This window comes from Idiotropiscis lumnitzeri, chromosome 17 (genome assembly GCF_059441095.1).
Source record: "Idiotropiscis lumnitzeri isolate Australia: NSW breed Sydney's pygmy pipehorse chromosome 17, RoL_Ilum_1.0, whole genome shotgun sequence".
NCBI lineage: Eukaryota > Metazoa > Chordata > Actinopteri > Syngnathiformes > Syngnathidae > Idiotropiscis > Idiotropiscis lumnitzeri.
In genome coordinates, this window is record NC_142407.1 from 7,585,225 (window position 1) to 7,611,699 (window position 26,475).

A 26,475-nucleotide genomic window follows, 5' to 3' on the forward strand; every position below is an offset into this window, starting at 1 on the left:
TTTGATGATTGAATATCGCCAAGAGCAGCTGTACCTCTTGGGAATTGGGAATGATGAATCATCTTTTTTAAGGACTTGTGGCTTTTCATGTGCTTTTTTTTAACTAGACCAATAATCATTTTGAAAACCATATGAATTAATTTGACGGCACCTGATGCAAACAGCTGAACGCGATGATTTGAGCACTCTCAAGCGTACGTTCATGCGTGCGTATGTGCTTCACATATGGTTGTTTTTGTTTAAAACCATCTGTTTTTTGGGAGTTTTTGTAATTTGGCAAATGTGTGCAAATTACCTTTTTTTTGTGACAAAATACTGTCTACTGCAGGGATGTGCCACTTAAATTTAGGTGGGGAATCACAATTTTTCATCATCAGCGCAACTGGGGGACCACATAGAGCAAGGGGTGTCAAACTCATTTTTATGGAAGGGCACCATCGTGGTTATGGTTGCCCTCAGAGGGCCGTTATGACTGTGAACACTTTCAATAAGTAATTGTTTGTTCAACAATTTTTCAATTTTTTTCAAAAGGGGAGGATTGGTAACAAATAAATGGCAATATCGCAATGTTGCTAAAAGTGAAGAAAATGTGCTAGAAACAGGAAGTTGACGTACATGAGTTGCCCTTTGCAGGTCACATAAAATATGACATAGAGGGTGACCAGACAGTTTCGAACCTGTTTCAACTGTGGACAAAATACATGTGGGAGCGCGAATAGTGAAAATCCACGTATAATTGACATCCAATGAATGTGTATGGGGAGGGGGGGTGTTATTGGGTAGGTGTTCTGTAAATTTGCGTTTTCCACATAAAACAGGGCTCGTCTTCCTCTTGTTAAATGTAGGAAAAAAAATTTGACTGCGTTTATTGATACTCTGCAAACAGGACTAAAATATATGCAGTAGTGATAGACCAATTATTGGATGGGCCAATTATCTGCTTTTTTTTTTTTTATAATTGAAAGGCCGATGAAGTAAAAACTGGTCCATTTTGTCTCGCTACATCGCACCTCTCTCTCAGTGGAGGCAGTAAGACGCCCGTTTTCTTTTTTCACCTCAAGTCACGCACGACGGTAGAGGTCCCGCAAGCAGAGGAAGGTAACAAGCCAGACTTTGCCTAAATTTGAATAAATGTCTACTGCAACTCAAAAGCACTTGTAACATTACTATGAGCCCCTTTTATGTCATATAAACATAACGGCCTTGAAAAAGCATATCGGTTTAGTTCAAGTCACTGACTGGCTCTATAATTCTGATCGTGTTATGTCTAATTTAAAAGTTAGGGTGGACTAACTGTAATGTAAGTGTGCCAGGTAACAGGTGATAACAGAAGCTGATTGCAAAGGTTAGTTTAACACCGTTCCAATGCTGGGAATTATATATCGAATGACACCCGTCAAAGGCGTCTAGCATCAGATGTATTTATGAATGGCCTTCAACGAGAGTCCCCATATCGTCATGTGTCTTGCATCTCCAGTGGGTGCAAATACATAATATTTAATAATATGTATTGTGATATTTGTTCTGTATTTCCAGGTTTATTTTCAGCTTTCATGCAATTATGCTGGTTACCATGCAAATCTGCTGCTTTGCTCTCATTCTGGCAAGCTCAAACGCCACTTGTTTCCCCCCTCTCTTCAACCCTCATTAGATTCTCGGCCTGTGAAAGTCTTTTAATTTTGACCAAGTGCCATTTCTGTAAATCAATGTGCCAGTAATCCCTTCTCTCCAGGGACATGGCTCGAGAAGGAGTTGAGCCATAGAGATGAGAGTAGTGAAATGTGGAAATTTGAGGAATCTTTTCACGTCGGACACTTCATGACTATCGAGGGAACGTAAGGGTAACTGCCATGCGTTGTCTTAACATTGACAACAAATCTTACTCTTAATGACACAATAAGAAAAGTAATTCTAATCTTCTCCTGGTTTTGCGCTGAAATTATTCCCCAAAAGTGAATAGCATCGCTGGATTAAATGGCAAACCTCCCCCTCCCGTAAATGGGGAATATGCACGTATTCTTATGCAAATACCGTGCTCTCTTCATCGCCATCTCCCCTCTCAAACTGTTGCAGTCTTCTGACCAGGGGCATCCGAAGCAAAAGATAAATGGCTGCCTTCTCCGCCTCCCTAAAGACACACTGATCTTTTCAGCATAGGATTTCGCAATGGATGTTTGTGTGTGGGAATAGTTTCTCCATGGTATGTCTCCTAAGTTCATACCAGTTTGCCTCAGCCCTTTTTTTTTTTTCCCCACTCGAGTCCCAGTGGCATTTGGACAACGTTTGATGATGGTGCACATTAGTGGTTGTTCAGTGCTCAACATCAATGGGGACAGCCCAACAGATTTGTTGGAAAGCCATGCTTTTTCTTTTCACAACCAATATTTTCTATGGCATACACTACACACATGTGGGCTTTTGATTTCGAAATAGTCTCGTGTACACATATTCGTACAAATAAATTATTTTAATGTTGCCGTGTTTCATTTAAAAACAAAAAACAAATGGATGTCAGCGTCTTGGCCATTTTTCAAAATTTTTGTAAAGATTTACCACAATTGTATCATACAATTTTACTTTTCAAATCCTCATGTGTAAAAGTTCCTTATTTACGAACATTACATCATGAGACCTTTACATCAGTGTCCATGATCTCTGCCATGTTTGTCACCGCCGTCACACAGTCCTCTGTCCCACTAAAGCCTGAAAAATACATTCCCTAGAATGTCTAGGATGCAACAAAGTACGGAGGAGACGATGACTAAGACACTCAGTGCATTTCTTCAATTTTATTCAATTAGCTCTACAATGCCCACGTTTTAGTGTAATCCAATCCCATGACATGTCTTCGTTCCCAACATTTAAGTACTTTTTTTTTTTTGCCGCTCATTAAGTCTGGACAGCAGCAACGAAAGATCCCCCCCCCACCCCCCTTGTTCGGCCAACATGTGGCTACATCACCCGTTTCATCCAATATCCAAGCCAAGGTTTGCCAATTTTCCCCAATCACATGCCTGGCCCCATGCAGTTATTCTCAAAGTGTCTAAAGTGCTTATTTGATGTAATTAGATGCTGCTATTTTATAAATATAAATTATTTCATTGGGATCAATCCCAAAAATGGGAATAAAAAGAAAAAATACATTCCAAATCTGATTGTTTTTATTTCTAATACTGTTGACTAGTTGCATGTTTTTAAATTTTTTATTTATTTATATTTTTATAGTAAATCTAAAATCCAAAGCGTTGGGTCTATTCAGACACATCTTGCTGAATGCAATAACATGCAAAATGATTGGAAAGAGACAGCGAACTATACAGTGAGAGCTAAGTGCCGCATTATGTTCTGGGCTGATGAACAGTAACGCTAAGTGTTCAAGCCACAGGGCTTGGGCTATATACTTACAGACACACAGCAAACTTCGCCATCCTTTACATTTTGAGCTCATCGAGCTACCCATGCAGAAATGTTATCAAAAGGGCACGAATGTGCTTCCAGTTATTGACAAATCTATACTGGACTCACTGTCTTTGCACTGCAGACACACTCTAACTGTAGCTTCACATGGATCGTTGCATCTAACAACCAGCTCGGCATTGCTACGCTGCACTGAGCCGTTTCCCTCACCCCCTCATTACATTCTACTTAGCCACAAGGCAACAAACAGCTCCTACACTTGTACAACCCTGCAGTATGTTGTTACATTTTTATTTTAAATTTAATAGGAGGGTGTGCTTTCCCCCACCATTGAGGAAATAATCTCCGCCATGGGTGTTGTAGCACATGCATTTTTTTTTTTTTTTACATTCCCGGGTGGTTGGTCATCTTAAGAGAATGCGAGAGACAGAGAAGATTGTGATGAAGGGAACAAGGATTGCATTTAAAGTGCCCATCCTTTGGCTACTCTTAATGATTACTTGTACGGCATCCAATGCTTGCTGTGATGAAAGAAAGCAAAGAAAAGCTCTGTTTTGTTATTCCTTCTTCTTTTTTTGCCACTGCTTTTTAAATATGCTTTTCCAAATGATATTTCTTTCCATCCCGTGAGGCTGAGCCCCACTTCAGAGTTTGACAGGTCAATCCAATCTTTGTGTACTCAATGAAGGTCCTCCAACTATGAGCTCAAGAAAGCAAGCATCGCTAATTACTTGTCTAAATGTGTTTGGCTGTGTTTAAAAGCGTTAATTACTAATGGTACTTAAATATTTACAATCGACACACTTCCATATAATTGATGGAGTGAATAAATGCTTGCGCAAAGGAGGCTTTGTGCTTCTACGTCAATAATTTCCTGCTTCATTTTGACACACCGTAAATTTAGATTGAAGAGGCATGAGGAACACATTTTAGCAAATTATATGATTTTTTTTTTTTTTTAATTGTCACATTGTGCTACTTCACTCCAATACTGCCACGGTCTGAAAATGATTAATTAGAGTAATAACTGAAGGCATGCATTTTTTTTGCTGTCCAATTTTTGTGGTCGACACAACCGAGTTTTGTCAACTTTTTTCTACCTAGCCCTGCTTCAAACAAACAAAAAGTGCCAGCATAAAATATATTGTAACGTCTTGTTAGATATATGGATGTATCTCTAAGAGACGGACGGGCTCAGTGGGGGGGCTGTGTGATGTCATCGAGTCTGCACGTGAATGTCTGAGCATGAGCTGTGGCTGACAGCAGCTCTTGCAAGAGTGTGTTTTACTCTTCTACCAGCGTTCAATAAACGGCTGAGAAGTGCCTCGACGACTGAGGCCCTCCCCTTCCGCATGTTTGGGCATTAAAGCAAGTTAAGTATGCTGTAAAACACATAAAAACGACCGCTTAAAAAAAAAAAAGCGCTTGTAAGCATAATTTTGTTATGATATCATTTAAAGAGCTTCTACATGCCGGTGTAGGAATGTTTACAGCAACATAAAAACATGCTATTACATTTTTTTTTTTTAAAGCAATTCCTTTTATTTATTTTTATTTTACTCTCTCTGCAGCTTGCACTGTGTGTGTATGGGTGAGTAAAGAGGATGCAATGGCTTTGGGAAATACTTGCGCATGTGGGCAGCCTAATAACACACAAACACACATGCAAGGTGACACATAGCTTCATTAGAGGACTATCAACCTGATTTCATAAAATAAAATAAAATGATCTGGTGTGAGCGTGGATGACTGGTTAGCACGATGGACTCAGAGTTGAGAGGTGCAGGGTTCGATTCCGGCTCCTGTCTTCCTGTGTGGAGTTTGCATGTTCTCTACGTGCAAGCGTGGGTTTTCGGGTACTCCAGGTTCCTCCCACGTCCCAAAAACATGCATGGTAGGTTGATTGAACACGCTAATTTGTCCCTAGGTGTGACTGTGAGCGCGAATGGTTGTCCGTATATGTGAGCCCTGCGATTGTCTGACAACCAGTTCAGGGTATTTCCCTGCCTACTGCCCGAAGGCAGCTGGCATCGGCTCCAGCACCCCCGCGACCCTCGTGAGAAGAAGCTGATCAGATAATGGATGGATGGTTGGATAATAAAATGATGACTCGCTATTTTTCCCCATTTTGTTTTTAGTATGCTAGATACACGCTCCATTGTCTCACTTGGCTGTGATCTCAAAGACACTGTTCCTGTCTATCAATGATAATTATTAGTCATTGATGCTCTCTTAGCTCAGGATAATCTAGGATAAATTTTCTATTCAAACTTGAGATATGAGACGCGAGAGTGATTAATAAATAAATCCAGTCCATCTAATAATACAAGGAAAGGTTTTGTTCTCAGGGTAGGGCTGGGCAATTTTGGCCTGTAAACTTGAACGGCAGGTCGGTTGCTTATTTTTTGTTGTAAATAGTGTGCGTCGGCTGTGTTTTCATCCAAGGAAGATGCTGAGGGGGGAAAAACATGATATTTGAAAATAATTAACCAATTAATCGATTAATCGTCCTGCGCGAACGCAGGGCTCAATTTTCCAGGGCTTATTTCCTGCTTGTAAACCACCCTCTGCTATTCCGTTTTTTTCCTTCTTGCTGCAGCTCCCCCTCTCGTGCTCTCCGATGGATCTTTCTTGATTGGCATAGTGCTGGGAGTCGGCCATGCGTGCCGTTGCTGGCCCATGGGTGCAGTCTCTCCCCTTCGCTGTCTCTCCGTCCCTGTTCTCTGCTCAGGAAATATTCATTAATTAGTAATGGAGACTTTGTAGAGCGGTGCCGGTTCTTTCTCTCCTCTTGCAGATGCGGAGGATATCGAGGAGGAGAAACCTCGTGGCCAGGCTTGGTAGAATCGCGACGAGCGCGGTCGATCGCAAAGCATTAATCTTGCTCTTTAATGACTACTGCAGCTAAGTGAATATACATAGAACAAATGCGTATGGATCCTGGACTGAGACCACCTCTTAATAATCCCCAAAGCTTTTATCACATTCCTTAACTGATGTCTGCACATCATTTGGTGACAGACTCCAGAATTTAGGTTGACTCAACTGCCAATGCCGCCCGATGTAGCAAGCAAGTTGTGCTTTGCGCGTCCTTGCATGCGGTACAATAGGTGGCGTCGCACTGAACAGAGCTGCTATGCATCCGCTTAAGAGCTTTTATAAAGGTCACCTCATCTGGGCCTGCGACACAGGAGGCAGCAACATAATAGTGCCCGGGCCATCAGCACGGCCAATAAATCTTAGTCTCAATGAACCCACTTATCTTTCGGAATATAACATTCCATCAAAAAGCAAGGGAGAGGTACAAACAAATGTACATTTTGAATGCAGCGTGTTCATTTAACACTACCGCTAATAGTAACTAATATGAATAATTAAAACGACAAAAATACTTGAGTCGCGCTGAAATGAAGACTCATTTTGCTGTCGGTCTGAATGAGGCTTGAGGTACTATTTTCTTTTATTTTTTATTTTTTTATTTTTCCCCCCACCATGGCATAGCATCGTTCACCACCCTAAATTGTCTGTTCCCCACCTTCCAGGCTATCACATTGATGCACAAACAAACCCAAAGTCAAAGGTCTTTGGATTGCTTTCACTTTTAAAACTATTGTATTTTTTTAGCCTTTGTGGAGGATATGAACATTGTCAACAAAACAAATGTTTTGGTAACCTTAGACTTGTACTACTAGTAATATATCAAATGTTTAGTAGCATTTAAAATAGTTAAATGTTTTGTGTTTAAAAATGCTCCAGTATACAAATTAGCTTGGAATGAAATGTTTTAAATGAATACATAGACAAAGAATTTCAAGCTATTTAGCCGTCAACTTTTACTATTCTGCTGCTTTTTAAACTCATTTAAAAAAATTTTGCCCTGGTATTGTTCGTGTCTGTATCAAAGTAAAGATTTTGATATTGTTACCACACTAGAAGCTACTCCCTTGATTTGTGAATGAAAATACAAAGTCAGAGATCATACAAATTGGGAGGAGGAGGAGGAGGAGAACCCCATTTTGGCGCGATTGACGCAGCTACGTTAATTTTCCATGATTCCACTGCCGCGAGAAACATGAGGCAAAGTTTCACCTTCGGTTTAAATGTAGCGTAAAGATTTGTGTGACTTAAAGATACCCTAGGCCCCTCTGATTTTAGTATCATTCAGAATTGTATGACCTGAAGGTCATTTAGTTTTCACTGTAGAAGTAAAGCTGCTTTTTTTTTAAAGAGCTGCTGTGCCTGCAAAGCGGCATGTGACACGGAGGAGGTACAGTGCAGATGTGATCATGGAAGCAGAAAAGGGCATTAACATGAGGGAGACTGACACTTTTGAATAAGAGCCACTATTAATAGGGAGTAGAAGCGGTTCCACAAGCTCAATCAAAATGTAGAATCGGGTTTGCTTTAGATTAGAGCCTTGCAGCTTTTTCTCAGTTACAGCTTTCAAACCTTATCAGTCTCATTGATCTATCACAGCGATGTTGGAGTATTGCCTAAAAGCTTCTATTTCCTTTTGACCCTGTCCTTTTTCTTCATTGCCTGTCAGCCCCTCAGGGGGCCTGCTATCTTTTTCTTCTTGACTTTTTGCCCTCTTTGCCTGCAATATATCTGGTCAAATCAGGTGCGAACTATCTCAATGCAAAGTAAACTTCTTAATGTATAATCTAGCAAATATTCATTTTCTTTTGAAATGAACCGTTTTGAAGGGAATTTCTTGTTGAAACACATCATAAATCAAATTGATAAAACGAGTCATCTGCCCTTTATCGGATGGTGTTCTATAAGGTTCTGTTTTGGGGCCCTAGCTTTTTTCATTATACTTGCTGCCCCTAGGTTCAATCCTATGACAACCTGGAATTTCCTACCAATGCTTTGCGGATGACAGTCAGATCTATGTCCCGCTCAGCAAAAAAGTCGCTTTCTCCTTGGGACCACTTCCCTCTCGTCTAGAGGAAATCAAAACCAGAATGTCACTTAATTTCTTGAATTTCAACAAAAAGAACAAAAGTTATGGTGTTCGTTCCCAGTGACCTCAGCCCCCTGGCATCTTTTCTAAAGCCAACAGTCTCGAACTTGGGTTTGAAATTGGACAGTGATTTTAAATTAGACCAGCAAATCAGTGCTGTTGTTTGATGCAGCTTCTTTCATCTTAGGCAGCTGTTTTAGGTGAAGCCGTTTCTTTCCCAGCATCACTTAGAAACAGTAATGCATGCCTTCGGTATATCTAGGATAGATTACTGTAATGCGCTTTACTTTGGAGTCAGCCAGTCCTCCCTCAAGCGCCTCCAACTGGTGCAAAATGCTGCCGCTCGTCTTTTAACCGGAGCTCGGAAAATGGATGACATAATCCCAATTTTAGCCTCACTTCACTGGCTCCCAGTACACTTAAGAGTTCGCTTTAAGATACTTTTGTTCATCTTCAAGTCTTTAAATGGCCGCGCTCCAGTGTACCTCTCCGAGCTCCTCCGCCCCTCCGCACCTACCCGCTGCCTCAGGTCTGTGGACCAAATGGTGCTGGAGGTAATGAGGACTAAGCGCAGCCTCCGGGGGGATCGTGCCTTTTCTGTTGCCCGGTCCTTCCCTATGGGATGTCCTCCCATTTTAGGTTAGGCAAGCCCCCTCTCTGTCCATTTTTAAAACTCGTTTGAAGACACATTTTTATTCTTTAGCTTTCAACCCAACATGAGACTGTTGCTGTTCTTCTGGTATCTATTGTGTGTTATAATTTCCCGTTAATTCATATTACACCGTATGAAAAGCGCTTCGTTACGGCTCCAGCTGTTGTGAAATGTGCCATATAAATAAAGTTGTATTGTATTGTTTGCGAATTGGTGTCTTTGTGGGCAAGTTTAGAGCTGTCAAATCTGACGGAAATCACTGAGTGTGCCGCCCGTAACACTTTGTGACTGTAAAAATATTTTTCAATAAAATCATCAGAGTGGTCGGTGTTCCTGAGGGCTTTAGTTTTCCCTCCACCCCATCCATGTGGGACACAGGAGGCGGGTAGCCGTGGTTCCCTCATAACTGATCGGAGAAGAAACCACTAGCTTGTTTGGGAGCCTTTGTTTGCGTCAAACTGAAGAATATTATGACATACATATGAAGTGTCACTGGTCAACGTGTTGCGCAATTCACTTAAGTTCTCACAGGTATTAGTGGCCTCCTTCATCAATGTACGAGCGGCTTATCACACTTTCGGTACGTCAACGGGCTTGCAACATCACTGGCTTAGTGCGGGGTAGGCATTTGAGTCGCAAAGTAAACAGAACCAACAGCAATATACAATTTAATCATCTAAAAATCACTTCTGTCGCCCACCCCAACTGTTTTGTCTTTTCTGCAGTTTGTTCCTATCTGCATTCCTGCTCGTATCCCTTCGAGTTGTCTGTGAGCGTGATAAATTAATGTTGCCATCAAATTCATTGGGCATGTCGCCCTCCTTACTTGGCACGTCACCTGAGGTTGTTGTACTTTTCTCACATTTGAAATTCTAGCGGTGGTTTTTTTTTTTTTTCAGAGCTGTCATAAAGCGTTTAACAATCCCTTAAAACGAAGAGCTGGCTGACACAAGTAGCAGTTAATTTTTTCCATCGTTGACATTTAAAATATTTTAACGACTGATCTATTACAGCATCAAGCCACAGTTTTGGTTAATAATTCAGGACATTTTGATTCATGTGGCTCGTGCTTCCTTTGTGCACACTAAGCTGACTTGAAGAGTGGGTCACGGTGCTCATGCAGAGACAGCATTCTTGGATGCTCATGTTTGTTGGAGACTTGACTCAAAGGACAGCAAATCCTGTCAGATGTGAGCAATGGCTTATCCAGCAGCCAAGTCAGTGCAGGCTGTTTGTCCTTGTGATATGGTTCTGGTGATATGTATTCATTGTCAACACAATGCAAGCTCTCATCCTCTCATCTGTTTATTTTTTGCTCAGTATAATTCCGACTGAAGTAAACAATCAAATTACGGTCGACTTTGCAGGTACAAGTTGTGCCATGAATATGTTTGTTATGCTGCTGCTTATACATTACTGATTTTTATTTTTTTTGCTTTACTTTTGTGGTGTCCCAGTTCAAATATTTCAGCATCCGCTGTCTCTGCTGTGAAAAATGTCGATAGAGAGGCAGGTCTGGTGAAATGGAGCCAAATGACTGAAATCGCATACGCATTTTTATTTGTACTTCATCCATACTCGCCCGCAGTGACTTAATCGACACAAGATGAGTAACACAGTGCACATCTGCATTCACGGCTCAGCACTGTGACAGAATACAATAGCACTTCATGTTCTTCTGCAGCAGCCTCTCGTAAACTTTTTTTAATCCAGGCATTGGTAAGCTATCTCATGCTTCATGTGGTGAATTGTTCATAATAAAGACTTTGCAAATATGGAGTGTTTTGATTTATTTATTCAGTTTTTTTTTGTATTTTCTAACAACTAAAAACTGTAATAATCTTTTTTGAATTCTTTTTTATTCCTTTTTTTAAATGAAACCCAGATAGTTGTACAATGTAATTTTATTCTAAAAGTAGCTGTATTGAAAATGTTTGCCATTAATATAATCACAATGCATTGCTTCCAACCTTCCAAAGGTCTCAGTCGAACCTTCTGCCTTTTTGACAAAGCGAAGGTGTTTTACCATTGTCTCATTCATTTTGCGAAGAACTACTACTAAATTCGAGCGCTTGGCTTTTGGATTCATCAAGGCACGGGGGGCAATATTCCATGCGATAAAGTACAATCGCAGCACAACGCCCATGTCAAATCTTGTGCTTCTCATCCATGATGGACTCCCTTGTTCTTTAGACGGTGTTTTATGTCATTATCTTGCAATTGATTGGGAATGAGCTCTGGTGAGTTCTTCTTACATGTTCACCTTCATTTTGCCATGCTGTTTTTACTTCTTGGTGTAGCTATATCATGCAGGCAGTGTATTGAGATTCACAATGCATCACCCTCAGTGATGGTGTTGCATAATATAACCCCCAGGTTTTAGACAGTAAGGGGGAAAAAAAATCTGGGATCCTCTGCAGTGAAAACAAAGCGGGGACTAGACATAGAGGGGATCAACTGGAACTTCCACAGCTTTAAAGCAGGGAGCAGCAGGTGTCTCCTAAAGCTGTCTTTCTGTCTGTCACAGTGAGCACACTCCTTGCATTTTCATGCCTTGCCCGATATGGCTTTCAGATGTCACTTGAGACGCGGCTCAGTGCTTTGCATTTTCAAGAAATGGTTTGTCCCGGTGTCCAGTCTCAAGTGTCTGGTCCTCGGAAAAGGTGTGGCGCTATCATCAGATTGCCCCTATTCATGGTTCTCCTTGTGTCAATATTTATTGACTGGACAAAATCTTATCTTCTCTTTAACGTAATGCGGGATGAATAGAAATTTCACGTGGCTTTACAATTCCGCCATGCTACAGAATTTTTAATCCAGCTCCAGTGAATGCCTTGTGTGCTACAAAATCATGTCATTGATTTAAATTATGTGCGGCTACCAAGGAATGAAGTCAACTGCTGGTATCTACTCGCCGCTGCTGCTGTGACATGATGGAATTGCTAAATATGCAAAATACTCAATTTACTCTCTTGAATACCTTATTAATTTTTTTTTAAAGTAAATCTCTCCACCTTTCAATTTTTGCTTCTCTCCCCTCCAGCTGAGGATGACGGACTCTGGGAGAACGGTCTTTCCTACGAGTGCCGCACGCTGCTGTTCAAAGCCATCCACAACCTGCTGGAGCGCTGCCTCATGAATCGCAGCTTTGTGCGCATCGGCAAGTGGTTTGTCAAGCCCTACGAGAAGGATGAGAAGCCTATAAACAAGAGGTTAGTGTCAGCATGCGGCACTTTTTATTCTTTTCGATTTGTTTTGGATTGTTGGGCTGCGATGTGGTCTGATGCAGCTCAGTGGGTTGCGCGGGGCTTTCGGTGACACAAGGTTAACAGTTTTATTGCCTTTGTTTGTTTAAGGTTAAGCTGCAGGCCGCACATGCAGCGAAGGTTTATTTCAATGTTACAAATGCATTTGGTCAAATGCCATTTTAAAACAACACTATTTATTCCGGTGGTCACTCATACACGGAATTAGCTATTTTTGTCCTAAAATGTCAGCAATTGCTCCTTTCCGGTTGATATGTCTCGTGTGCACTTTATGCCGCTCGTCTGCTGGTTGTTTGTGTTTAAATAATGTATTATGAAAGATAATTGCACTATAAGGTAAACAATGGGATTATGAATGCATCAGGCTGTATTATTACTAGAAAAGGCTTTGGCCCGAACACTGACCCAATCCGTCATTTTGGGACACACACACACAAATATCATATTGTTTTGATGTGAGTAAGAGATGCTCCTCTCACACTTGTATGTATGGCTGAATAATTTTGAAAAAATAAATCGAATTGCTATTTTTTCCCTACAATATTTATATATTTCCAAACAAACACAAGCAATAAAATAATATAATATGTCTGTTCTTTTTAAAGCTTCCGTCATCACCTCACAGGCTTTACATTGTCCGCATCATTGGTGGTCTACCTGGGACCTTTTCAAAAAAAAAAAGAATAAAAATGAGTTCAGATTTTCAGTGTTCTTGCTCCCCGCACCTTTAAGAGTTCTTGTGTTGAGAGCTCAAAGTTCTTAATTTTGCAATTTTTTTTATTTCGTCAGAATAATGTTTTCATGCGTTATACTTTTGTGAAACTGCACATCATTGCTGATAATTCAATTATAATCGTTAAATTATGTGTGATGCAAGAAAGCAATATACGGCAGGTAAAAGGGGGAATAAAAAAAAGCTTATGATGATGATTCATTCTGCTATGAGCGTTAATCATTTGTTGAAATGATAACAGCAGCAGTATTATATTTGTTGTCTATTCGCGCTTTAATGGGTGCACATTACCGACAAAAGAGGCAACATTTGGAGAAGGAAAAAAGTCTTTGAAAAAAGTCCTATTGTGGACTGGAGGAGGGAAACCGTTACGCCGGTTGTTAAGAGCAATCAAGTTTTAGAGATGCTTTTAAAGTCCTTAATTTTTCTCCCTTTTTTTATTATTTCAATTTAATTGTGTTGGCCTAACATCTCTCAGGTTGACTTTTATTTTATTCTTAATGTCTGTAACTCCAACTCACATTGCATGACAGTGTCAATATGTAACTGGTTTTGGAGCCGTTTTTGTGTTGCTGCCAGAAAACCCAGTCAGGTGACCACGGGGCCACGCAGCAACATTATCTTTTTTTTTTTTTTTGCACACCGACATGTCTCTCGTTTCTACTCTGCTGACAGCCTGTCACATTTTCCTGCATGGTGAGCTTAATCGGCAAAAGATGTAATCATGGGCAAAATGATGCAAAGTAGAACTGGCTGCGACGTTCGTGACTTGCTTAGCTCTGTTCCAATGTGCCGCAAAGAAAGACTAGCCCCGGCCAAGTGGAAAAAAAATGAGCCTGTTTCTCTTTTCTTCTACTGTGGAACACACTCGCTCTCTCTGTCTCTCATTCGTTCTCTCGCTCTGTGTGTCTCTCTTTCACGCCGCACCCTTCCCTCCACCCCCTTATGCTGTCTCAGAACAGACTGGACAGGTTATAAATAGTGGTGCAACCACCCTGAATTTTACTTGTTGTCAGGGATGTTGTTCTGATTCCTTTTACGGATATCAGCCACACTGGAATTTTAACCGACACAACACCTTCTTTTGTTGTTTTGCTTTTAAATCCCTCTACATTATATTCTGACTATGTTGCTTCCTCAAATGCCGGCTCAATTGCTAGAGTGAATTATTTAATGTTGGTGGTCCGTGTCATTTTGGGATAATGTGCAACAGTCTTTATTTTAGCGGTAAAATGTAACAAACCACTCTGTACAGCTCTGTTTTATGTCGGTTTCACTTCTTTGGGAAGTAAAAATAGACTTAAGATTTGGGTTGGGCTGCTCAGTTGCCATCTGCTGATGGGAAAACGCTGAAAAGACCCCCCCCCCACCACACACACACACACGGCCCCCCTTACCCGACAACTCCACACCTCCCCGTTAATCATCCAAAGTCTCCAGTTGGTGGAGGCTCGAGCCAGCTGACAGTGTTCATAACCTCAACCCGAGCCCTCATCCTGTGTTGAAATGCTTACATCATCCCCCACCCTGCACCAGCCTCCTTTGTCTTTCAGTATATTGTATGTAATAAGTAGAATACATTTAAGCAGTGACTCCGGTTGTACTCGTTAAATATTATTAAGAGGTTTTTGCTCTTTATGCCTCTCATTTACAAAATCATGAAACAGTGAGTGCACATCATTTTGCCGTTGCAAAAAAATCAGACCGCATGTGTTTACAAGTGAGAGTCATTCTTTGTCTGGTGTGCGGCGTTCTCCAAGTAGTGCAACAAGGTTGTTCCAGTGAAGCTGTGAGCTACACAGCATTTGGAAAACAGCAGGAAAGAAAGAGAGGGAGAGCTGGAGAGCGATGGAGAGAGGGTACGGACAAGGGAGAGCTCATCTTGGTTGTCATGGCAGCAGAGAAATGCACCCTGGGATCGCGTGTTTCCAAGGTGAAGCGGGATGCTTGCGCTCTATTGGCCAGAGTCGACTTGTCAACTTGCTCCTAATTGGCCGTGCTTCCGAAAACTAGTACAACGTTACATCCAGTCGGCTTTGATGTCTCAATTTTGATCAGGACAAAGGGATATCATTTTGTCTGCTCAATATGTGCGGTGTATTTAAAGCAGCGGTTACAAGATGGGCTCCAGCAGCACTGCAATAATAAGAGTGTTATATTTCATTTCTGTTTTGTTTGAACAAGGTATTTTTTGTACATCATTGAATCATGTTCCTTTGAATGAGAACATACATTCAAGCATATGACACACGTGTACCTGTCATGTGTCTGCGAGTATTCTTTTGGCATTGTTGTGTCCAGTGGGGGGGTGGATGTGTGTGTGTGTGTGTGCGTGTGTGTCCCAGTGCGCTGTGGCAGGCGGAAGCGGCAAGCAGCACTCTTGTTAAGTAGGACAGTGCGGGATAAAGGGCCACTGCCTCCAGTCTGGGGCTAAAGCGCTAAATTTATCCCCCTCCATGCTCCGAGCACAAGACAAACGCGCATACGAGAGCATGTGTGTGTCAACAACCTGCATGCGGTCTACAAGAGAAGCCAATAAGAGCGAGGAATAATGTGCTTTAAAACAATCAGAACACATGTAGACATCCAGGAAAGGCTCAAATATCTTTACTCGTGGTTGTTTCCTCTAATTGATTGTCAGTCTTTCCAGCTGCACGACTATATGACGTGGTCCTCTCGATACAGTTTCTCTCTTTTGTCTAATATATATTTCTAATATTTCATGTACATATCCGGATTCCTACGGGGGCTTACTAATCCTGAAAATGCTTCAAAGTGTTTTCATTGATTTTTTTCAGATAAATTTGCTGTTAATAATAGAAGACGCATCATACTTATTCAGGTGATAATAATAATAATTGCATAATTTCTCTTTTTTTGTTATTTAGAAAAATAATATCTCGAGGGGTGTTAGAGTTTGGACCACTTGCCACTGCAATGCCTTAAAGATGAAAATTATTTGAAATATTTTTGTGTGCGAAGAATTTATGTCATCCTGTCGGTTTATCAATGTGTTCGGCACACAATCCAGCGACTTATAATTTTATCCTCAAAATTTTCCCAATGCCCTCTTATTTTATTCAGGATGTTGTTATTTTTAATAAACGTAATCAATTTTCCTCATCACTAGATTCTAAAAGATCAACAGATCACGGCAAAAAGGAATGAGGAGATGAAGCGATGCGTACTTAGGATTTTGGGCGAAAGATCGTCTTGACGAGGCGGTTGCCGTGCGTAGCCTTTACAAATGCCAAGTGAAATATAACGGAAACATGGCAATTTGTCGACATGTCTCGCCCGTCGCCATGGCATCACAAACAGCAACAAACCTGCCATGAATCAACAGCGGCAGCAGTCGCACAAGGTAGTGGCACGGACCAAAAGCGCAAGTTAGTGTATTAAAAGAGAACTAGCTTGTTCTATTTGACTTTGTTTATCCTTTATTATTACAACTAGCTTGTTCTGATACGAATGTTGTTGTTTTTTTGGAACCAGTAAAGCCAGGTTGATTTTAAAATAAAATCCAATGAAATGAACCAGGTCAATTGACATGGACCGTTTACTTAAACTCTTATTAATATAACATCTTATAACATCTTATTAATATTACAGTGAGCACAGCATTTTTTAGTAATTTTAATATTTTACTTTCTCTGTAATAGTATGATATTTTAGTTTGCATTGCTTGCATTATTTTTGTCAACTCCTGTTCCTTTGCTGCATGCACGATTCATTGTAAACCTTGAAGCAAATTTTAATTTATAAAATATAAATTCATGAAGACATCTGAGGGGGAATAAGTTAAGATGCTCTCAAGTATTCAGGAGCAGTGCAAGTGGGGACAAGTTTTAAAATGTGTCGTCTCCTTCCTTCCCACCTTCTCATTGCTGTAAGGTGCTGTAGTCTCTCCCAGTTTGGACGATGTGACAAGAAGCCACAGCCGAGGTCAAGCGAAAGTCGAAAGAAGTCGTCCTAGTTAATCCGCCCAGCGTTAAAGCTTGTCACCACTTCCCTTTTCTCCCCATTTTTCCAGAAATTGCTCTAATTCCTTGTTATTGTATGTATAGTTGACATTTTGGGCGACATTCCATGATCTAATTTTAATCTATTTAAGTCGCACTTAAGTGCATACGTCGCAGGACCATCCAAATTGTGGAGGAAAAGTGTGAATTATAGCCGGAAAAATTATGTTGATGTCTTCAAGTGATTCACACCCTGTGCATCACAATAGTCTTTTGAAAGCAACAATTCACTAATAAGGTCTTTTAGTGCGTGGATGAATTCCAAAGAAACACCATGGATGCTGCAGGCCTTTGCTTTGATTAGTAAAGTGGACCATTTTTTTTTTATTTATCCACCATGTGATTTTGGCTGAATGAGATACATTGTTCAGATTTTTGTGTTATTTTTTTTCCATGTTGCTCTTGTGTATTTCTCCATTTTTGTCCATCCTTTATTTTTTTCTTACCTTCCCCCCATTACTGAAATTTAGTTTGTGTTCCCTAGTTTTTTTCTTAGTTTTAATTTTAAGTCATCATATTTACATGAAAACATAAACTATTGATTTGCTTTCCTTTTTCCAGGGGACTCGATGCAGGAATACATTCATTCTTGGATCTATTGATTGATAGTTTTAATATAAGAAATCCCGTCTGCATGAGGGAGAAAAGATGATTGCAAAATTACTGACTGGTGAGTTTTTTGAAAATGTTAATACGCATTAGTTAACCAAAAAAAAAAAAAAAGATTTGTTCCACATAAACGTCAAAGTGAAGTCATTTTCAGCAGGTTCATTAGTGGATCGCGAGCGCTTGTGCATGTCTGCCTCTTTTTGGGTGTGACAGGATCATTCTGGAATCTGAAATGCTGTCGCTATTACCTCCATTTCTGTATCCGTGTGCAGGTCTGATATCCTCCAAGAGGATTGCATTCCTCCTGTTTTCATAGAGCTCTCTGCCTTCCAGCTTTAATCTGACATGTGTAAAGAGACTCTCCTGCATTTGTGGCTGAGGGAAATCAATTCCAAGTAATCAAGATTTGTGTGTGCATGTGTGTTAAAACCTGCTGGCCTTAAGAGTTTTAGCTTATTGTTTTCTCCAGCAACCGGTCTCTTGCGTAAACAGTGAGTCGAGATAGAAGCAGGCATGTCTCTTGTGGCATTTGTGCGTCTGTGTTTGTGCTATGTTGGCAGCGCAGTTATTTTCCCTCTGGTCAGGTGGCTTGACGGCAGGGGAGGTTATATCATCTTGGACAAGTGCCCCCATTATGGCAGCGCATTATTTTGTCTTGGTATTTGATATTTAAGGACAATTTTTGCATTGTGTTCCAGCAATTCCAAACATAACACAACAAAGCCGTGAGCCCTGGTCGGACAGTGCGATGAGAGTCTGCGGAAATCCAAGTATTAGTGCATTGATACATTTCTGCCAGCAGGGGGCACCTCTAAAATCTTCATTACTCACAAAACGACGGCGTTTAAAATTAGAGTTTCAAACTTTGCTGGTGTGCTCTGGCCACATTCTAATGGAATTTGCTGTTCTATTCTATTTGCTGTTGGCCAGCTGTGCAGCATACAGGGTTAAAATTTAAGGCTGGGTATCGAATCAAATTTCCAAAATCGATTTGATACACAGGGGCCTGATTTGATTCAATTTTTGATTCACGATTCACTTTGATTTTTGAGTCAATCAAGGATTTCACGCAGTATAAATTTCTTTCTTGTATGGAAGGTATTCCACAAAGAACCAATGCTGCAATTAATACTAATTACGTGCTGTAACTTGGTGCATTAATACAAATATTAATATTTACATGAACTCATTTACTGCCATTGACGGCTAAAGACGTCAAAGATCCTTTTTTTTTACGCCTGTTAGTGGATGAGTTAAGAATTGAAGCCAGCACAGTTACATTAATCATGTTTGTTTTATTGAAATTGAAATCAGGCTATGAAAAGGAAAATAGATTAAAATCGATATCGATTTTTTTTTTCCCAAACCCAGCCCTATTCAAATTCAACCTCTTTGACAAGTTATGGGCACAGGCTTTGCTGATTTATTTTTTTAAGTTTTTTATTTTTTAATTTTTTGGGTTGCCCTCATGATATGATGATTCCATGTTATATGTTAAACTGACTAGGGCTGACTTCATGAGCTGACATTTGGAATTCGGAGGACAATCTAAGTCATGGGGCTCATGTTGGGATCCCTACATGCCGTACATTTTAAGCAGGATTAAGTTTTTATAAAATGAGAAACCCCTCGAATTGTGGTTGAAGAATAATCACAACAATGAAACAGCAATTTTAAGAATTGTAAAAATGTGCTGAAGTTTTTATTGGTTTAACTCTTTTTCACCAGTTATTGTCAAAAGTAGAAATTTTAAGTCCAGAAACAATGCCGTGCCGACACTACATCCCGCAGCTGTTCAAAACATGTTTCCTTGCCTCAGATGGCGATAGCATGCAAATGGATATCCATGATCACATCAAACAAGAGGTGACAACCGTGTGTCTTAATGCAAAATGTCAACAGATAAATGTCTGTCTCTTTCCTGTGCAAGTGAGGTGGTGGTCTTCATCTCAGTGGGAGCGCCACTCTTAACAGCGGGCACACCAAACCCAACAAGCATTTCAGGAATGTCACAGCTCTGCAGTCTCCTTGTTTTTTCCTCCCATCTTTGAATGCCCCCGTCCCTCCATTGTCTGTCGCCACTCTCTTGAGACTCTCTTGACTTATTCACTTGACAAGTTTCAAGTTTCACATTGCCCTTGCAAGTGTGTGGCAAAATGTCACCCGTTACCTGGAAACTCCTCGTTCGTCACATATTGCAAACAGATGAAACGACGATCTGTAACAGTGCTGATTAAAGCTCCCCGAGATGCTTGCATAAATGCCTCACATTAGCGAACAAAAATCGGTTCACACTGGGACACAGAAGTGTTTCATTTCACCTAAAGAGTGCTAGCAAGTCGTGCCTCAAATGGGAAGGAGAGCACTATTATGATGGAGGTAAGGGAAAATGCTACTCATTTGGCAGTGAAGCAGCGATCCCACGAGACAGAAAATATAAAGAGTGTTCATTTATAGCAGGTTAGACAGTGGATTGTTGGATTAGGATGCTCCATTGCTTCAGGTTTACATGAACAAATGCTTATGCTGCAATAACACATCACAAATGCACCCACTGGGAGCCTTTTAAACTAAATACAGTCACATATTTCTCATAGAAGTAGTTTTATTCAGCAATTATAGTTTTCTTTGAATCCACTTCTTTATGTCTTACAATGCCTTAACAGAGCTTTACTGAATGAAATTGGGAGTAAAAGAGATTTTCTTAAGCAGCATTTTGATACTCAGGTTTTGGGAAAAAAATATAATAATATATACAGTAAATTATAATGGTATAATTTAATAATGTTGGTCTCATGTTATAGAACGTGCATAGAGAAAGGCTTTACTGACTAATTGATTTTTGTGAAACCTATTGATGATTACTCGCATCTTAAAGCAACTTAAATGAAAGAGCAACAAAGGGGCTGATTTAATCGCACTTAACAAAAATATAAACAGCAATTTTGTCTTTGCTTCCATTTTCATGAGCTAATGAATGAATAAGCTCCACAATATGGCAGAGAAAGACTTTTCTCAACTCTGCATTACTAGGCTGAATACGACACAGGACTTAAATCCATAGTGCCGTAATCAATATTTGACACGTGTGTAACAATACATCATCCAGAAATTTACAGTCCACAGAATTAGGATTTTTGCAGGAACCTCTTAAATGATTTCGAACTGTTTTGTGGCCACTCAAAACGCTGCCCAGATTGGCTTTGGTGCATTACCGCATGCCGCAACAGTGAACGATTTGGATAAAGTAAGACATCAAATATCCTTTTCCCTGGACTGCCAAACAACTGACAGGAGTATGCATGTCCAATTTTTTTGTATTAACAGAAGCTATTTTAACTTTGGTTGGTCATCTGCCTCACAGCAACCTGTCCATGTGACAATGATGGTGGCTATCAGCCCCATTCAGTCTCTCTGATGTCTTCTTGCAGCCACGCGACTTGCTGCTGGCCTTTGGCACCTAATTTCCATGACTTGGCAGCTGACAGCAAATGTACCCGCCTTCCCATCTTGTCGATCTACCCCAAATACTCACTGGATTCATATATTTTATTCTTACTGGGCTGAGGACCTTTGACCGTTTGTCACTGCAATAACGCAACAGTAAGTTCCGTTACAGTTCATGGGACATCTCTGCAGAAAGTACCATTAGATTACCGTATTTTCCGGACTACAAGGCACACCTGTATGTCACATCAGATTTTCACATCAATAATTTATGATAATACTGATAATAATTTGTGGATGGCTGCAGCACCGCACGACCACACAGATACTAGCTTAGGGACAAAAAAGAAAATCGAAATCGGAAACTGAAAAACAAATCGAAGCAGGACTTGAGTGAATCGTTACATCCCTTGCATTTAGTAATTTTTATGAACTCAGGGTTAGGCTCAGCGACAGTTGATTTTTTTTTTTTTTTCAATTGCCTTACTTTTAAATTAAAATGCATGGTAAAATCTGTATCGCTCAAGCTTTTAGAGGTAAAACTTTGAAATGAAAAGATTTAAAACATATGATGTGCTTCGAAAAAAATAAAATATTTAAAAAAAAATTAAATCAGTGCCAAAAATAGGTTTAGGGACACTCAAAAGCATTTCTGATCAAAATTAGCTTTTGACCTGTGTTATCTTTACGCAATAGAGGCAGAAGGGAATGCCACTGCAACAATACAACAAAGATCCCATCAATTTCCTTCCAGTTCAACCTTAACTTCTGATTGTGAAGGCGACATTAGGCAAACGAAACTTGCAAGTGAGGAAGTGGTTTACATTTTACCAAGTTAATTAAACATTTATTGAATCTAAATTAAGGTGTATATTGTTCCTGTAAAATACATAAGATGTCACTTCAAACTGTAAATATTCATTTATTTTTTTTTGGTGGCGGGGGCTTTTCAGACTTTGTCACATTTCACCATGTTTTTGCTGCATCATCGTATAGTTTGCACACATCTTTAGGTGTCTGCCTGTGTGTATATGCACACAGATATTATAGGATTGTCCAGCAGTATGCAAAGGGATTACTTATCTAAGTCCTTTTTGTGTCTGTGGGTGACACCATTGTGCAAAGACATGCCATGTGATGTTGTTGTGGTCCTCGCTTAGTCAAATGCTAACCACACACCTGTTGATGACATGTGAGCCACCCTTTCCTCAGCAGTGACTGCGCTCAGCTGCCCCATATTGAACGTCACTAGAGTGCACAATAACATAGCGTTTATAATACATCAGCAACGGCACCAGTGACTCATTAAAAGACTTTTACATCTACACACTACTGGTAGTAATGTGATTGTTAATCATGTTGGCGGATTTCACGTGTGTCTTATTTGTGCCAGCCAGAAATTTGAATGTGCGGGTTTGTGTTTGCACCTCTGCAGGCTGAGCCACAGATGGCAGCCCGCCTCCCTCAAGCGCTTTACGCACACAGACGCATGTGAATGTGTTGTGTAAGGTATTCTGTGCTTGTGAGAGGAGAGTCGTAGACAACGTTTGTGTTGAGGTCTGCAGAATACAACACATCCCATCTTTCCATTGTTGTCTGGTTCTGTTTTCTTGCAGCCCTCAGTTGTTCTGTCTTGCACACCATTTTTATTGTGCGATCACGCTGATATGTAAAGGCTTATGCTGTAATCGACAGCAATGGAGGCAAGAGCCCTTTGACTTCACCTATGGTAATGGAAAAAAAAGCGGAATTTCCTGCTCTATGATCGGAGCTGTCACATCACCCCTCCTTAAACAAAGCTTCATTTTTTTGGGGGGGGTTGTCCTTATTGCACAATGCTCTCTTTTCCACAGCCCCGACACTCGAAGTCTCCTACGTTCATCACTGGCATGCGCTTTAACTACCTGATGATGAAAAGAGCAATAATTCTCTGACCGTTCCCACTTGGGCCCTTGATTCCGAAGAAATGGCTTCATGAAACTATGCATTACCCGTCTGGAGTTTGTTGATAAATTAAATTGTGTTGTCAGATGGTCTGTGTAAAAGTAACAATCCAAGTAAGCAGCGCTTCGTCAAAGGCCATTGTTCTTTTCCATAAATTAAGGGCGACTGCTTATTTTTTTTTATTTTTTGGGTTTGAAAGCTTGTCCGGAGTGAGGAAAGTCATGTCTTCTCCATAAACGAGCTTGAGTTTAGGTGTAATGGATTGCCATGCACCGGTTCGTAACGATTACGAGTAAGTCGAGCTGGAAGGCAAAGCTTTGAATTTATGTTCTGAGCCCCACAAATGGTCATAAACTTTTGGGTAATGACTGATAGAAAGAGCTCATAGAATATAAGTGGCTCAAGCAAATTTCCTTCTCAGGTTGGCTTGGTTGAGCATTACGCATATGGTGAGGAGCCGAGATATTTTGGAAGGAGCATGGCGTTGAGCCCCTGCTCCATTACGTCAAGAATCATTGGAAGTGGTTTGGCCGGAGGGTTGCGGGTTCAAATGCTGCTGCAGACTTGAAATAAACAATTTCAATAAGCTGTTGGAAAGATGCTTGTGTTCTTCCCGAGCAATGTCAACGCATCTTTTGATCTAGATACACCGAATATTATTTCACTGTGCTCTGCCTACGCAAACTCAACTCAACTCAACTTTATTAATAGAGCACTTGAAAAACAACCACAGCTGCGTACCAAGTGCTGTACATGAAGTAAAAATCAGACATAAAAACCGACACATAAAACAATAAATTATGAACATAAATCAGTAAACGCAATAAACCACTAAAATGACGCTGGGTCGAAAGCCAAAGAATAAAAATGTGTTTTAAGCTCTTTAGCTCAAGAATCCGTATATAATAATAAATCCAGTAAAGACATAATCCGAGAGGGGGTTACTTTTAACTTCCATAAACGATTGGTTACTGTGTGCCTTTTTACACTGGATCAATTCGCTATAAGAACAAAATTAGCTTCCAACTTTGTCCTAAAGACCCCATCCTCCAGGCATACAAAGACATGTCTCTCCAAAAATAAATTGAAGCAGTTTATTCGGTAATCCTCTAAAATTGGCATCTGATGCGATGCTGTCTGTTGTGCAAGCCTCATTTTTCCGCAGTTGAGTGGACTTGGAGCAACTAGCAATGTATGCAACGTATCCATTTCACTAGAAGGGGGGGGGGATCTTTGGGGGATGGGGTGACGCTACCTTCGCCTGTGTTTTTGGATTGTAAAGTATCCCTCACTTTATGTTTACAGATTTTTCTGTCAGTTGAAGCACTTAACTTGTGCTGTCCACTCATATTTCTTCTGTTGTTTATGGAGCAGGAAGTCAACAAGAATTCATTTAACGATCACTGATGACTTGAGAAGTAGGTCTCGGACCTCATGCATGTAGTCCTTGAGCATTTGTTTTTGGGACCCAAGGGCCGAAGGTTAGAGGAGTCAGACAATCCTCCATCAAGCGTCTCCAGTTGGTCCAAAATGCTGCTGCTCGCCTTTTGACCGGTACTCATAAGAGGGGGCACAGAACTCCTATTCTACATTTTAGAGTCATTTTTAAGGTTCTATTATTTGTTTTCTCATCTTTAAATAATGTAGCCCCACCTTACCTCTCTGAGCTCTACCACCCTTACATGAACAGACCCTATTAGAGGTACCGTGGACTAAGCGAAGACTCAGAGGCGACCAAGCCTTTTCCGTTGCTGGTCCCTCTCTTTGGAATGACCTCCCGCTAAACATTAGGCAAGCCCCCTCGCTTCCCTTTTTTAAAACTTGTCTTAAAACTCATTTTTATTCTTTGGCTTGAGTTAGAAACTCACTATGGTAAAAGATATAGAAACAGGAAATTAATATTATGGATACTGGGACAGACTGTGGGGAGTTGCTTGAGTGCTTGTTGCGCTTTTCTTAAGTGCCCTTGAGCAAGAGACTTCATGACATATAGACATATTAAGCGGGTTCATGAATGGAACCGACATAAACATGAGCTAAAAATGATGCCTCCCTCAGTTATGCTGCCACTGCTTTTGAGAGTTGATGAATCTGTAATTGACCAAATTCCTGCCCCAGGTAAAGTGTTTTGCTCTTTGAGTCATAAGTGTATTATTTACAAATTCAGGAAAAAATCCCAATAGGCATCTCCAAGCATCTAGTTGAGATTTTTCAAAAATCTTTCTTTTTTTTTTTTTTGGAACACCTTTCTTTGGCTGTGCAAGTGTACTTAATGTGCTGGTTGAGTTGATTGAGTTGATGTAACAGCACTGCAGTGGATACGTAAGTCTGTAACTCACCTTCATCAGCTGCCTTGCATCCAGCTATAGATGTCGATAGTGAGTGGATGTATAGAGAATATGAATATCACTAATGAGCATCCCTGCATTTTTCTGAGGAAAATGATTATAAGATTGAATGCGAGTCTCCGTGGGCACCAGCTTAGGGCATCTTGCGACTATGTAGCCAGTATTATCTTATTTGAAGTGCTCTCGCTCCATCTTCATTGCAGCGCCTGCCTATCTGCTCCTTTTCTTAATCCTCTGCAGAGTAGGTGTGCAAGAGCGAGAGTCAGAGGGAGAAGACTGATATTTGCTTAATCAAATCCTCCAAGGAAACAACCCTCTTTGATCCACTTCCAAGCGCACCGTGTTCACTTTCAGTTGGCCGTCCGTCACTGGCATTTTCTCGCTTTCACCGCGTGTATTTGTATGTCGGGGCAGAAAGAAAGAGGAAAACCACGCGGACAATGGCCAGTATTTTCCGCTGTCCCCGCTCTATTTCCAACTGCCTCACTCTTTTTCCGATTTTTCTTCGTGTCACTTTTGTTGTGAGCCGTTGAGGTCAGACTGGCACAGGCAGGCATTGTCGTAACCGGAGCCGCTGTGCATGAGCAAGAAAGTACCCTTGTAGCTGAGCTCATTGTCGAAAAGACAGAGTTAGTTGGGGATTTGTCCTTTTGTTTGCCAAATGACACACTGCAACAATGGCACATTTATTTGTACGCGAGATCCTTAACACATTTGAATTTTATTTCTCGAATCCAACCACTTGTCATGTTCCATTTGCTTCATTTGCTGAAGAGACTACTAGTGTTCCAAAAATCGCCTCTTCTTTTACAAACTGTGTATCACTCAATCATCAAGGGTGTTGTTCCCTTGTAGCATGTAAGCACCTCTCTCCAATTAGACGCCTAACCCCGCCACCCCCTCTCCTCCCCAAAAACTATTGTGACTCTAATTACCTCAATTTAGACACTATTAAAACATAAGCTAACTGCTGAGTTTAGCACAACTGTGCTGTTATTTTAGCCAAAATAGCAGCATCTACAGCGGGTTTCCGTTTCCATCAAAGTTGCTCACTCCATAGTTTTTTTTTCC

The 26,475-nt window shown here is 40.6% G+C and overlaps 1 protein-coding gene across 2 annotated transcripts in view; it reads left to right on the plus strand.

Moving 5' to 3' along the window:
- med13a (mediator complex subunit 13a) overlaps positions 1–26,475 on the plus strand; it is a 73,603-nt gene that overhangs the window by 13,902 nt on the left and 33,226 nt on the right. For both annotated transcript variants that reach the window (XM_088279686.1, XM_088279687.1), the window contains one exon: positions 12,079–12,247. In XM_088279686.1, the coding sequence (XP_088135812.1) occupies positions 12,079–12,247 (169 nt within the window). The remainder of the gene's footprint in view (positions 1–12,078; positions 12,248–26,475) is intronic.